General features: G+C 42.1%; 1 protein-coding gene across 2 annotated transcripts in view; it reads right to left on the bottom strand.

The window, feature by feature from the left end:
* Positions 1-14749, bottom strand: part of ZFYVE26 (zinc finger FYVE-type containing 26) — a 48806-nt gene extending 34057 nt beyond the window's left edge. For both annotated transcript variants that reach the window (XM_050711264.1, XM_035540014.2), the window contains exons 1-12: positions 14526-14749; positions 14098-14310; positions 12563-12641; positions 11648-11737; positions 9167-9716; positions 8061-8191; positions 7037-7201; positions 5760-5848; positions 5316-5476; positions 2027-2209; positions 763-1416; positions 582-671 (exon numbers count right to left, since the gene is read on the bottom strand). In XM_050711264.1, coding sequence (XP_050567221.1) covers positions 582-671; positions 763-1416; positions 2027-2209; positions 5316-5476; positions 5760-5848; positions 7037-7201; positions 8061-8191; positions 9167-9716; positions 11648-11737; positions 12563-12641; positions 14098-14288 — 2383 coding nt within the window. In that variant the 5' untranslated portion in view covers positions 14289-14310; positions 14526-14749. The remainder of the gene's footprint in view (positions 1-581; positions 672-762; positions 1417-2026; positions 2210-5315; positions 5477-5759; positions 5849-7036; positions 7202-8060; positions 8192-9166; positions 9717-11647; positions 11738-12562; positions 12642-14097; positions 14311-14525) is intronic.
* Between the last annotated feature and the right edge of the window lie 542 nt (positions 14750-15291).

The raw sequence follows: 15291 nt of genomic DNA, 5'->3' as shown, positions 1-15291 counted from the left end.
ATGCTAGGCAAGAGACTATTTTGGGGTGGCCCAGTGATGGATGACAGATACTTTAAAGCTTCTTATTTCTAAACATCTGACTCCCAAACCAGACATACATTTTAAAGGCTAAATAAAAAAAGCATGAGGAGGAACCAAGCTTTCTCTTACAGCTGTCAGCGAACCTTCAAGTCAAAGGTTCCTGTGAATTTGTACCCTAGATATGATTGCAGTATGAATGAAAATATAGCAAACAGTCATTGGATATAGTGGAGGAAGGGAAGAATTGGTCCCGTCATTGCAAGGTTCTCCTCTGCCCTCCTCAGAATATGTATTAAAGAATTTATTTTCTTATCTGAATTTAAAACAACATATCTTTTAGTTGTGCAGGTGAGCTTCAGGGAAGCAACCCAATCAGAGTGGAACTGGAGTTAAGACACTTCAAACTAGTTAGAAAACTAGAGAAAATAAATCTAATAAATTAACCTCTCTCTGCTCATCTCTAACCTCTCCTTGCTCAAGTCTAATTGCATTCAGCTGTAAGCTCAGCAAAACGACCTGCAATTCAGAGACATTTTCTCCGAGTCACTTTCTCAACTCACCTGTTTTGTACCTTTGAGATCTGCTTCGCTTCTTAAAGCTGTTGGACCTAATTGAAGAGCTGTATCTGCGGGAAGATGCAAGCTGATGTTCTGTAAAAGAACACATTAAAAAAAACACATTACCAAATAGCTGGACAGCCCACAAACACAGTTAACTGAAAGTGCCAAATACAAAGCCTACCTGCATTTCTGTTGCTCATCACCACCTTGTATCGCCAGTGAGCTTCAGAAAGGTATTTGGAAAACTGTGACACACGACTTCCAAAGCCATCTCTGCTCGCAGAAAGGTTCAAGCACTCAACAAGCTCCAGCTCTTCACGAAGCACATTACTGGAGTCCCATGGGAGAGAACTCTGAATTTCTTCCAGCTGGTTGAGGAGCAACGTGAGGAAGGCATCCATGGCTACATCATCCACTAAAAATCCAGTGACACCACTGGTGAAGTGTTTTAGATCCAGATAGCTCAGCCTAGAGGCCTCACAGCTTTTGCTACGCAACTCTGAGTCAGTAAGATCTCGGGGATCTGAGTGGACTGTCTGAGCAGCTAACAGATGACTCTCTAACTTCTTTTCAACCTTTATTAGGTGCTGTGGACTTTCAGAGGCAGAAGACCGCCTACTGATACCGCTTTCTACGCCCACTGTACAACTCTTTTTATCAAGATCATCATCTTCTGCATAGTCCTCAGGTAGAAAATTCTCACTATGGAGGTCACTGTAAGAAACAAAAAGCAAGGAGAAGATGTTCTCCAGAACCTCCAGGCGCAAAGGAGCAGGAACACTCTTTAAGAACTGGTGACACTTCGCAAGGTACTGAGGAAAGACTGAGGAGTAATCTGTACATGTAAAAACAAAAATAAAGAACGCTTACAACACTTCCCAGGAATTCGTTCTTCCTGTCTTTGACCTCTAAGGAAATTCTTGAAGGTGCAACTGCCCAATAGCTCAAAGCCCATCATTCCTCCACACATGAAGTACATATACGTTCAATATTTTACACTTTTTAAAAAGACAGTGTGCCTCCTCAATCTCAGCTGTACCAATCAGCATTTCCAACAACATGCAAACTCAGATTACACCCATTTTAGCTGAAAAAAAACAACAAACACACAAAAACAACACACAGGTTTTGGGAAACTGATTTTCTGGGAAATCACAAGCTCTTACAAAACTATCCCCGCCAGAAACATCCTGTATCTAATACAATTTTCTTTTTGCATTATGTTTTAATCCAATTACCTCAAATGTTTCAGAACACAGACCCTTGTTCTATCCATATCTATCATTGCTAGAGATAACAGCACGTCACAGAAATGCCATTACACTCGTTTGCAAAGCAGCCACAGCCCACCGAATAGAAAGATAATCTGTACTCCTAAGTGATAATTCAGAACTCAGCAAATGGAGAAGCACAAGCTACTGAACCTGAGAAAGCAAGCCAATCACCTGCTGGTTCTGCAGAAGTTGCGTCTTCAGGGCTATCACCAAGAAGGCTGCATATGCAATCTTTGCACTGGGAATGCTTATGTGAATTCACACAGAGAGCATAGATAGCATACTTCATAGCACAAAACGCTCGAAAGAGCGCCAGGTTGCGTTGCTGACTTAGGGTGTTAGGGAGCGGTGCTGCTGTGGAGGAAAACAAGGTTGGTGAGGGCATAGGAAGTTAAAAAAAAAAAAGAATTTTTTTTCTGCAGTTCCCACACAGCAACTCTTTCCTGGACTTTATTCCCCAGTGCCACTTCCCTCCCACCTTTCCTCTACCTCACTGCTATTTATCAGCATTTAAAAAAAAACAAACCTTTCTGAAAAGGAAATTTTCTGCAAGTTTGTGTTGCAGGACTTGGCTACAGCATAGAATGATCAAAATCTGTTCATTATAAGTCTCATTAGAAGTAAGTGGTTAAGCTGCACTGCTGCATTTACAACACAGAAGGAATCCTGTCTGGTTCCAACATTTAAGAATTTTGCGTTCTATCACACAACAGACAAGCAGAGAGACAGTGAGACTGGCTGCAACTGTGGCGAGATCAGAGTGCCACCACTTCTCAAATCCGTACTAATAAACAGATGTTGCGTTTTGATTCTATCCACAATGTCTGGCCATATTTACCTCACATAACCTGCCATTGATTAAACAAAAAAGCACAGTCCCATAGTTGTCTTCGCACAGTTCTGACGTGCATCTTAGAAAAGTACTACACCCCCTCCTTTCCTCTTTTTCTTTTTTGGAGAAAATGAGGTGTCACTGTCACATGCCAGAGGCATGGTCCCTTCTAACTACAGCAGAACAAAGCTGTAAACAATGTAGAAGTCACATCATCATGCCCTTCACCCAGGAACATAATACACAGTCATATTTTCTGTTCTGCTGGCTTTAGATGAATCAAACCACCATGCGTTACATTAGTGCTAGAATCCACTATCTTCCATTCTTATACAGGGGATAAATTGCACTTCTGCCTACTGTCAACGCAGAGGAAGCATTCACAAAGCATTTTAACTAGAGACTGGTTTGATGTACTGGTAACATCCCCATTCAAAAGCTGAGACTGAACAGCATTACCTAAAAAAACGTTTCAGTACTGCTCTCCACAAGGCTTAAGCACAGTTTCAAATGAAAACATCAGCCTGAACTCTTCTGAAAACTACAGAACAGCCAAGACAAAGCCCTTAGCGCTCAAACAGCTTAAAACCCATTATTCCCTAGCACTGCAATTCTAAATAGCAGCAGTGGTGGAAAACATCATATAGACAGCAGGCAGAACTGAGAAAACACCCAAGTACGAGTCCTTCTCAGAACCCACCGGGACAGAGCAATGCTACAATGCACCAGCAGATCTCCACTGTTATGGAGCACCTGAAAACCTCCCAACATCACTGTCATAAGAGGACTTCAGGCAGGCAAAGCCACAGGTCTGATAGACACAGGTCTATGAAAAGCAAGATGCTAGGTGGACATGCTGTTAAGACATACACTGGTAATCAAATGCAAATTTAATACATTTTTGCCTGCCACATAGAAAGACACAGACGCACTCCATCCAAGTCAGTATCTGTATCTAAACCAGCCCTTCTCCTCGCAACTATACTGAAAAAATAGCCTGCAACTATAAGCACTTGCCTTTCCTATCCCAGAAGTACTAACATCATATTCTTGAATTCAGTAACTCACGCAGAAATTTCTTTTGTTACTGAGACTGATCACACACAAACTCGTCTTATGCGCTAATCTGGAGAACAGAGGGTCTCTATCAGGGAGTGTAGTGATAGGACACAAAGTAATGTCTTTAAACTAAAAGAGGGCAGATTTAGATTAGACCTTAGGAGGAAATCCTTCACTATGAGGGTGGTGAGGCACTGGAACAGGTTACCAGAGAAGCTGTGGATGCCCCATCCCTGGAGGTGCTCAAGGCCAGGCTGGATGGGGCTTTGGGCAACCTGGTCTAGTGGGAGGTCTCCTGCCCATGGCAGCAGGGTTGGAACTGGGTGATCTTTAAGGTCCCTTCCAACCCACACCATTTGATGATTCTATGATCTGAAGGGTGCCTGCATACAGCTGTCAAATGGTCTCACTACTTCAGTTTCACTACTGCAGCTAACAGATGTGCGTTAAAAGAGGAAGAAGGGAAAGAGAGAGGGGTGAGGAGAGAAAAATGCCTGTTAGCACTATCAAGCCAGACAAATCTAAACTTCATGACTACAATCCTCTCTTTAAATTTCAAAATACATAATTTTAAAGGAGATTCTATTAAACTGCGTTTATAGAATTATCTGAATTTTACTAAAAAGAGAGGGAGAAATTGTCTGCCGTTAACTAGTTCCGTAAATTAAAGTGATCTGAAAAAAAGAAGAGAAACCACACTGTAGCTTATTTGCTAGTCATGCAGCCCCCAGAAGATCTGACAGGTCTGCCTCTTCCTGTTGTTGAAAGATTTTTGACAGAAAAGAATAAGCTGCAATCAAACAAGCGTACAAGAACAGCCACTTCTCAGTGAACTAATGTGCCTGGTAATCTCAAGTAATTTTAGGCACCAACCTGGAACATGGGAAATGAGAGAAACAAGGAAAGAGTGATGTAAAGACAGACTGTAGTTAAGCCTTATGGATTTTAACATTAAAGTAGATTTACTAAGATTTAATATTAAAAGGGAAAAAAAAAACAACCAACCACCACCATTTTGTATCTTTTCAAAGTGAAGATGTTACAGTATAAGATATTGCCAGTTTCATTTGGTTTTGCTCGTTGGTTTTAAATTGAAGCGCACAGATAGCTGAAATCCAAAATATACACTTACTGATCCAGCTAAGGGTGTTATACAATATGTAAGTGACAGTGAACAACACATCAGACAGTTTTAGAATTAATTCAGTTTAAAGCAACAAGAGGAAGACCATTAAATGCCTTTTCTGAAACAAACTGGTAAGAAGTATGAATACATTCTGAGCACGTGCAAAGTCTTGATAGAGACTTTAAAAGACTCTTTCAGAGGTCTAGCCTTGCAAGATCAAAAGAGATCTCACAACTCCTTTGGAGACAATTTAGTCTCCAAAAGAATTCTAAAGTAATTTCCACATGCTCTCTAGTTTTCTCCCACAAAAGAACTGATAAACAGTATCTTCCCTATTCACAGAATTAGGTCAAAAGAACAGACTCTTCCTGGCAGAAATACTGATACATCAAGTATGTGCTGCTCAGGGGTTTTCCTGTGTTCTCATTATCCTACGCATTTACCCTGCAACTGTTGGTCTCTAGCAGGAACTTTTTGAAGCAGCTCAATAACATCCTCTTCATTCAGTGTAAGAAGATTAGTGAGGTGATGGAGAGAATACACTGCAGTGTGGCAATCTAGACTGTGCAAGTGTTGCAAAAGAACCTTCCTTGGGATAGTAATACTGCAAGAGAACAAACAAAGAGGTGGCGCACAGATTTAGGTCTTTCAGCCATGGTTTAAGATATATCCCCCCTCTAATTCAGATTCAACAAAACTACAGCATTTAAAGTAAAACAAGTAGTGTAAGTAATGCCCATGACACACTTTTAAGAGCTTGTGATAAGCAGTCACGAGGAGATTATTTGCCAAAATTCACAGAAAAGAGTACAATTTCTATTTGCATACATAAATTGACTAATAGGCAGCTTTTCCAAGATCGTTTGGAAAGAGTTCTTCTATTTTACCTGTTTTGCTGTATGCACCATTCAAGAACTTCCACTTGAGCCCAGAGCCCATCGCAGAAATCTTTTAGTACCGAATCATTGCACAGATTCTAAATGGAAAGACAAACGAAAGAATCCCTTTACAACAAATCCTCTTGTCAAACAGCAGAACCAAGCCTATGCCACAGATGTGGTGTTCACAAGACTAGTTAATCCCAGGGATAACTTTCAAGTACAGAAAATTCCCAGTTCTATTACAAAGGCAGCAAAAGATGATCTATTATGAAGGAGCATCGAAATCAGCCTCCATTCCATCTACAAATCATGGAAAGGTGTCTACATCCCTTTTCAAGGTTAGCTTTCAAAAACAAAACTCATGATTTTTAAAACAGACTTTAACTTCTAGAACTAACTACATAGCAGAACAGATGATATACTGGGTAGCAGACACTTCTCCTTTCCATGTGCTCTTCTACTACGATGCCTGCCTGTTAAAACTAGATCCGAGACTTCCACTTTGCAGAGGCTACTGAACAGACATTACATGGTAACTTGCTTAAGGCAATACTAGACTAGATCTGCCCCAAGGATCCAGCAGCACAGGGCTCCCTGTCTCACCACATCTGTCGTTCAAGCCACTTGCCTGTAGGCAGACATCATCTGAGCTACAACTACATGCCCAGAGTTAGAACCAACACTCTTCTTTGAAGAGGAAGACTCCTCCCAAATAAAGTGGATCTTTCAGTCACAGCTCCTATGATTGATCACCCTACTTTGAGAATGGCTCTGGGAAGTTTCCAAGCTCCCCAGTTACTTAATTCTAGTCACAACTAACGTGTTAATCACTATCCACTGAGCAAAATGACATTGATCAAACATCCCCTGGCTCTTTTCAAAATTAGTCATAGACTGCTACTGAAATTTTCTCTCTTCCGTTAACAGCGAAGGGCTGAACAGCTCACGTAAGATGAACTTTCACAATCACCTGCAAAATCATATTCGCATCATGGCTGAGGAGTAAGAAGAAAGGCAAGTGTTCAATGCCGTTATCTACGCCAAACTGACATCTTAGTTTAAGTTCTCTTTTGAGAAAGATTAAAATGCTCACTGGAAACTCCCTGTTTTATATCTTTGTTTAAAGAAAAATCGTGATTCAGGTTCTCACAATTTGAGGTTGTAGCTTTTTCTTCTGGCAAACCAGAAAAAGAAAAAAAAAGTCAGGAACTAACAACCTAAGCAAACAAATTGTATTTACTGGATACAGACCAGGACATCGCCACTTGCTTTCTGCTGGCTACCTGAGTTTTGTGAAGAGTCCATAGCAATGCTTTTGCCGATTCCAAGCTTTGACAGTGAGTCCATCCTAGCAATACCAAGAGGCGGCTAAGGGGGTTGAATTCTCTCCGCAATAAGCTGCTCAGGCCTGAGAAGTCTTCTCTTTTCAGTAAAGTTAATGCTGTCACCTAGAAAACAAAACGAGAAACATTTATCTTTCCAAAATGCAAAGATTCATAATGCCTGCTTGGCAGGTTATATGAGTGAGGAGACATTTCAACATTAGTTTCACTAAAATGGTGAAGCACTGTATCTGGAATTTTCCTAAACTTGTATTTTACAAGCCATCACATTACTCTTCAGTAAAAACGAGGAAAGAAAACCATGATTTCAAATGTTTCCTATAGAACCACCTCACAATCCTTCACTAGATTACCATTAGGATCTTTCTATGGAATATGTCTATGCCAAGGGCATTATATAAGAAACTTGACTGAGCAGGTTGTCGAGAAACGGAATTACGTTCAACCTCAAAAACTTAAAGTCACATTAAATCAGTGACCACCTACCTGGATTCTATTTTTTCCATGTAGATACATTCAAATAATTTAAATCACACCAGAATATCTTTTGCCAGAACTTCAAGCTCTTTAAACCACTAAATTTCACCTTGCCAATTCCTGAATATCAACAGCCCCAGCTACGAGCATCAAAAAACCAAAGCAACCAGTTCAAGGCCACGGGGTAAATCAACAGACACATTCACCAAAAGTGCAAGTAGAACATAGCACTTCTCAAGTCCTAAAGATCTAATCTTCAGTCGTCATGCAGGTGAGCTTTTCAAAAAATCACATCAAATGCTTTAAGTTCATCATACAGCTAGAAGTAGGGGAGTTATCAGTAGTTATCTTCTTGTTCCTAAAAGTCATTGATCCTCGTAAGTATTATCTAAATAAAAAAGCCTCTGTGCATCACCAAGATATGGTCAATACAAGGACTGACTTCAGCTACCACTGGGATTCCCTCTTAATGGTTTTATGGCCATACCAGAATCTGTTCCAGAAAGTGCTTGCTGCTGCTCAAGCAGTAGAAATATGCAGTCTTCCAGGAAGCAACCTCCTTGGGATCTGAGAACAAGTTCATCATGGCTCGCTCTGTATCCAGCTGCTCCGATGAACCTAAAAAACATTATCAGATTACCTTACAATGCAGAGGGGTACCTTTGAAAGAAGGTTGTTGTTAATTTAAACTGAGAAATCCTCAGCATTTCCTTGAATACTAACGAGTTGTTATATATTAACAGTTCAGACTCTCAGATATTGTTACTGGATAATGACAAAGCCAAGCAAAAAAATGTGGTAGAAAAGAAAGAGGACAGATAGGAAACCGGACAGTTGTTAACCTAGCGGAAGCCTGTTCAGTGCATGGGTTGTTTGCATTAGCTCAGGTCACACTGCATTTCTTTCTCCCCTCATTCTCATCTTATCTGGATGTTGCATGAATTCTCACTTCTGTGCTGAGACACTGTGCTGCTTTACAGGGCCTAGCAAAGACTTGTCCAGAACAGGAACTTCTCAGATCTGTACCAACTGAAAATTCAGCTATTCCCAGTAAGAGCAAATGCGTTCACATCTCCACTTCTCTACCCCATGAGGAAGCCCTAACTGTGATTACTACCAGAAATGGCAGGCTGCCACACCACACCAGCCTGAACTTCCTTTCAGCAAACCCTGTGAGTGAAAGGAAATGAATTGGCCTGAAGTAAAACATCCTCCAATACTGATGACTCTGAGCTGGAGCTGAACCAGTAAGAATTTTACATACACGTGAAAAGTCAATTTCCAGTTACAAGCAAGACCTTCAGCAGGAAAAACACTGAGCGGATTAAAATAAAGCACAGTAAGGGGTGATAAAGGAAACGTTCACACAAAAAGGCAGCAAAGACCACAGAAACATAAGCAGCGTGGTTTTCCTATGCCAGACCCTTGCTTTTCGTCATTTTAGCATCACCTTTTACAAGACTCTATGGCTTGTTAAGGTACCTCTTACCAAAAGAATTGCCCAATTCCTTGACAACTTACCTGTCTAATGCCTAACCAGGTTTGTTAAACAAGAAATGAAAACAAACAAACAAACAAAAAGGTAAAACAAACCTTTTCCTGTTGATTTTGACACCAGAAATTTTTCTCTTGTTCTTTCTATGAGAACACTGCTATATAGGTTTAACAGGCCGTGGCTCTGTTTCCTAAGCATACAGCTTAGGAGCTTCTCCTCCCTCAGCAGGCTTCCCTCAGCCCAGCATACATCCAAGAGCTCCCTGAACAGGTGTCGTACTTCATCAGTCTGATGCTCCACCTCAAAAGTCACCATACTGAGAGCAGAATAAATAGTATCTACTAGTTCTCTTTGATCTACTTCTGAAATCTCAGAACCGCACTGAAGCCTCTGCAGAGATTTCAAGGAGTCGCGAAGAAATTCAACAAAGATGTTTTGTAGAGAACAATATTGTTGGAGTGAGGAGCCGCGTGTCCCTTGTTCCTCCTGGAAGAACTCCAGCAGGGCTTGTGCCCTCTGCGGAGCCCGTAACAAAAGCTTCCGGAGAGCTGAAACAACATCCAAACTGAATCTGTGAGAACAGCCATCTCTCCTTTTCCTGTCAGCAGTGTGCTTGTTCAGGGTGCATTCAAATGCTTCAAACAGCTCCTGGCAGGGAAAGAACAGAAAAGAAAAATACACGTTTCAGACTTCATAAGTGATATTGTTATTTTCTACAAACAGAAGAAATTTGAAAGCCAGAAGTTAAATCAATCTGGAAACATCAAATTACCTAAGAAAACCATTAAATATGGTCTACCTTGTCCAGTATCCCCCCTAGAAGAGTCGATATGCCAGAATACACAACAAAATATACGGAATCCTATAACATACAACTACACTACACTGGCCACGTGCTCTTAAGCAAGTTCACACCCATTCCTTAGTTCACACAAGCAGCTCCTATGGAACGGCTGATGCACTACCCTATTCTATCTCTTAGCAATACACTAACATGCCTGTATCTTCCTAGGTCAGTAAGAACATAATGATTTACTGTCCAGGCTTTTTTTTAAATCCTGCTTTCCTTGATTCATATAATCTACCTACCCACTGCACTGTCCTCATTGACACTAATTTTTCAAACTTGGCTTCTGAATCTGTTGGCCAGTTTGAACCATCTTGCTGACTACTCTCTTATGCAACACTAATTTTTCTTGCTAATAGAAGCAATCCTACAGTTCTAGAACTAGGCAGTGGAAGACAAACAAGCAGGAACAATTAGCACTCCCAAGGAGGGGTAGTAAGGCAAGGCACAACTCAACCATTACACTTTCTAGTTAGCAACAGCTGAATAGCAATTAGGCAGCACTTTTGTTATTTCTGTAACTGTGTGTGTGTGTTATCCTCACCTGGAGGAGGCATCTCAGGGAATATGGAGGGGAGAGGTGGCTGGTGTGTACAGAAATTAGAGGATTGGAAGACAAGTCCACAATCTCCTTTTCTTTATTGCTGGATTAAAATGTAACTCTACCTACTGTCATGTCTCTGAAAGAAATTGTGATGAAGAGATGAGGTTGATGAATCTCCTATTTCTGCGCAACACTGCGGATAATGGTGCAATCTTTCATCTAATCTGATCTGGAGTCTAGACGGTAACATACACCAAATTCATCAGTCATCAGTAGACCTTAAACAGGTTTATTTTAATCAACAGTCACCTTGTTTACCTTGCTTGCTTTCATCCTGTAAGTGCTAATTCTGCACCCTTATAGAAATATTGACTGTCTCTTCCTTATTCACATTAAGGAGCTCCAAATAGCCTCTGAAAATAAGTTTTAATTTTCCTCTTAGAAAAAATCTTTGATGAGTTAGAACCTATGTAACTGGACGTGACATCCGAGGACACTTCGGACGCCACATCAGGTAATTCTGTTGCAACCAACATCATATTAGGACAGCTCCACAGTTAGAAACTCTCCCGATTTTCTGCCCTATACTTGCTTTTGATATTAATCTATTTTTGCATGTTTCAATGTGTTTCTCAAGTAGAGCAGTCTGTATGTAAAAATTAATGGAAAAACGGCTTCTGGATCTCAGTTGTACCAACCAGCAAATAATATCACTAAAAACAGTACAGCACTCAAAACCTTCCAGGGAGAGGGCGGGAAGGTGCAGAGGTGATGGAAACCAAGATTTTAGGAGAAGGAAAAAAGCAAATAGACATACGTTTCAAAGGCGCTTGCTGACTGTGGTTTCTTTTGGCTCACAGTGGGCTTTGTGATTACTGACATCTACAGACGTCAGACTGGGACAAGCAGCTGGCATCAGTACTGAAGCGTGTTAGAAAGACCTTGAAGAAAAGCTTGTTCCCTGCCTGTCAACAGCCTCCTCTCTAACCAGAGAAATCACTTTCAGATACATTGGATTAAGTTAAAACGGAGCTGAATTACAGTCTCTTTCAATTGCCTAGAAGATTAATAACACATTCATATCTCATGGAAAGAAGGCTGCTGAAAGCATCAACTTTGATTCCCAAAACTGACAGTTTGGCATTCTGCATATCGATAATGAGAAGAAGGGCAGGCTAAGCAGCTCACCTTTAGGACTTCCTCAGAGACATCCTTCTGCAATTCTTCCAAGAACAATAAAAATTCAGTTTCTCTCCGAAGAACAACTGGAACAGTTTTCTGAAACAACAGAAAAGAATGGGGAAGATGTTAACCAGTATAACTTTTATTTATCTGTATTATCATAGCTGAATCTTAGCTATTGCATCAACTTTTTGAAGCGGACAAATCTGTCTCTGAAGATATCTAATTCTCATTTGAAGACTATCGCACATCTAGAATCTGCTGCTGCACCAGTGGATTCCATAGAAATCAGAGACAAACATAACTTTGGAAACAGAGAAAAATGACACTTCTGCAGGAATTACAATGCCATCAATTCACTAAAATAGTGAAGAAAAAGTGCAAGTCTAAGTAGTGACAAAGACAAATGAATTAAAAAAAACCAAAATGATCACACGACCCAGTGTACCAATTTAAAAAAAAATAATCTAGGAAAAAAGACTCTTTTTTACTCATGAAGCAAGTCACACTAGTCATTCTGAAAACAGCAATAGAGCAAGCACAAGTTATACTCCTTCAGCCTCTAAAGCTTATAAAGAATTGTCTGATGCCTGAATTACTTCATTATTATGGTAAGAAAGGTGCTACAAAAATGCAGAAGTTGATAAACTCATGCTTTCCAATTACAGAAATTCTTGATGCTAAAGGGGCTACTTTTATTACCTAAAAAAATAAAAACATCCCTACTTTTTCTCCAGCATGCAGAAGAGAAAGTAACTTTCAAAGATTAACAGTTGTTTCTTGACAAGTTTGTTAAAACAATGGACCTCTCCAGCTACCCTGAGAACTTAATTCTGTGAACATCAGGAAAACCTGTATTTTTAATCAGGCAACTCAGCAGACATTTCACACTCGGAAGTCAGCTACAGCTAACTTCTGTACCTGATTCCTTGCAAGCCATTTTTCCAGCACAAGGAGCCAAAGCCATGCCGTTCTCCAGGGGCTGCAATTCTGTCCACATCTACAAAAGCAATAAACACACATATCGGATTATACAACATTCTGCCCATCTCTTAGATCCTGGAAAACACTGTCAGAGCTTATTCTGATTTATATATTTCTTTGTGCATGATAAAAAAAATAAAGATGACTAAATCTTTGAAGAAAAGTCATACAGGATAAGAACAGAGAAAACATAATATTGGTACTACTTATACATTAACTTAATGATTTCTGCTGTGCAAATAAATGCTTTTGGATCTGTGAAATACCAACAACTATTGCCATAGGTCTTTCCTTCAAAACACTGAAATTTATTTGTGGTCTAAAGTTCAGTCTATAGAGACCTCTTTCAGCACTTCAGCAGATTTCTCTGAAATCTGACTGCTTGCCAAACTCTGCTATTTCCTGTTCTGTCTAGCTCTATCCCCCAAAATGAAACAAACTCTTATGTCACAGTAGCACAAGTGTAGCTCTTTGTCCAAATTAAAATTAACCTATTGTACTAATCAAACAAACAAACAAACACACTTGTAGTTTCCCTATGCTTTTCACGTGCTCCAGTTCTTATACAGACATTCCAAAACCTAAACTGTCCAGGAACATATTCAGTATTGTGAAAGGAACTAGGAAAAGGAGAAAGCAGAAGACAGTTCATCAGCCTTTAAAAATCTCAGCAGTGCTAACTGCCTTTAGATGTGTTAGCCCAACTACGAAGGACAAAAAGAAACAAATATGTTTATGTCTCACATGATCATCCCCTAGACTGCCCTAAGCCCTAGAATCTTTACCACAGTGTTGCACAAATCTTCACGTGAGATGCGATCATCTACTTGGAGAGGGGGAGCAGCACTAAGCTTTAACCTCCCCTTGAACACCAGTGTTCCCTGGAGTGCTAGGAAGTCACCCTTCATATGCAACTACCGAAAAGTAGAAATCAAAAATAACCACACCCAAGCAAAACTAAATGCTGTTTCAAAATCCTGGGCAAGAGAACTAAGAAATTAATAGCATAATCTGAATTTTTTAGAGTTCGAATTTCAGAAATTGGAAGGTCTTTCAAGAACTGGAAGCAAGAAAATATTTTAAATAATTACAGTTCTGATCTTGGTGGTTCATTTCTAAACCAACTGAAGTCCAGCATTAGAGGAATACAGTTTCAGATGTTCCTTCCTATCCTTGAATAAAATCTAACAAAGTCAGTTCTGAAAAGCTCCCAGATAGTTTTAAGCTCGTAGCAGTCACAATGCCAGCCACATGAATGACCCCAGCTCACTACCTCAGTAGGCTGAGCAGCCTGCCAAGTGCCCGGGCTGTGCTAAGGCGTCACTCTTCAGGTAACTGCCTGCCTACACCCCTCAGCACACAAGCCAGAGCTATTCCCCAGGTTCCACCGGCCTCCTACAGGACCCACTAAGCTACCCGCTCCTCCCCACCTCACACGCAGACCCACTGAACAGGAGAAGCGCCTGGCTTACCTCACCGCCGCGGGACACGCTACGAGCGCCCGCAGGATCGCTTCCACCTTCTCGGGGCCGTCGGCAGGGCAGCGGCAGAGCTGGGGCAGGCAGGCCTGGGCGAGCCCCCAGCCGCCGCGCCGCACGCACTCACAGAAAAACCCCAGCAGCCGCTCCTGGGAGGCCGCTTCTTCGCGGCCGAACGGATGCATCTCCCCCGCACGGCCGGGACACCTGCGCGGGGAGACACACGCCGAAGAGACGCCGTGAGGAGCCCGCCCCAACTCACCTCACCTCACCCCACCTCACCTCCCCCCATCCCACCCCGAATTTCTCCTTCACGCTGAGCGGGCAGCCGGGGCTTCTCCGCTGCTACCCGGGACTGCGGGCTGACAAGGATCGGAACTGCCCGGCAGCCGCCGGGCCAAGCAAGATGCTGCCCGCGTTACCTGGCGGGGCAGGAGGACGCGGCCCCCGCGGCGGCGCCGGGCTCTACCGCAGCGCAACCCCACTCCCGGCCGCCCCGACCCTCGCCGCCGCCATCTTGGGCGCCGCCTCAGCTGACCGCGGCACCGGGCGGGCACGCGGGCGCCCATTGGCGGGGCCGGGGCAGAATGTAAATAAGCCGCCATCTTTCTTTGGGGAGCCTGACGGCGCCGGGACAGTCCGGGCAGCGCGAGCCACGCCCCCTCCCGTAACCACGCCCACACGCCCGCCTCTCGTGTTTCTCCGGCCGCTCGTGGCTCTGATTGGCTTTCGCACGAAGCTCCGCCCCCCTCCCCTCGGCGCGCGGGCTCCCGACGGGGTAGCGCTGAGGGGCTGGGGGGGGGCGCTTGGGCGCGCGTCTGGTCACAGGGCGGGTACTGTACCTGTGTATATTATGTACATCTGCAAACATTATTTACATTTGTATACACACAAATATAAGAGAGAGGTATACTTATAGGGGTGTATACATATACATACAGAGCGTAAATACTGAAATTTGTCTTCATAAGCACATCACAGAATCCCAGAATATACATGTAAATATAGATATGCTTTGATACCATTTCTGGCCTCTCCCAAAGGGGTGAATAGATATCATATATCCCTATGCAGAGAGAATGGGAGAGAGAGGTACACATACAGAGGTATATTCAGACGTGTATATATATATATTTATCCCTTGAGTATGTTTATACACTTACATGTATATCCTGCTTTCTATACAGG

The sequence above is a fragment of the Cygnus atratus genome, chromosome 5 (assembly GCF_013377495.2).
Source record: "Cygnus atratus isolate AKBS03 ecotype Queensland, Australia chromosome 5, CAtr_DNAZoo_HiC_assembly, whole genome shotgun sequence".
NCBI lineage: Eukaryota > Metazoa > Chordata > Aves > Anseriformes > Anatidae > Cygnus > Cygnus atratus.
The sequence above is the reverse complement of the archived record's forward strand: the minus strand, read 5'-3'. Positions and strand labels throughout refer to the sequence as shown.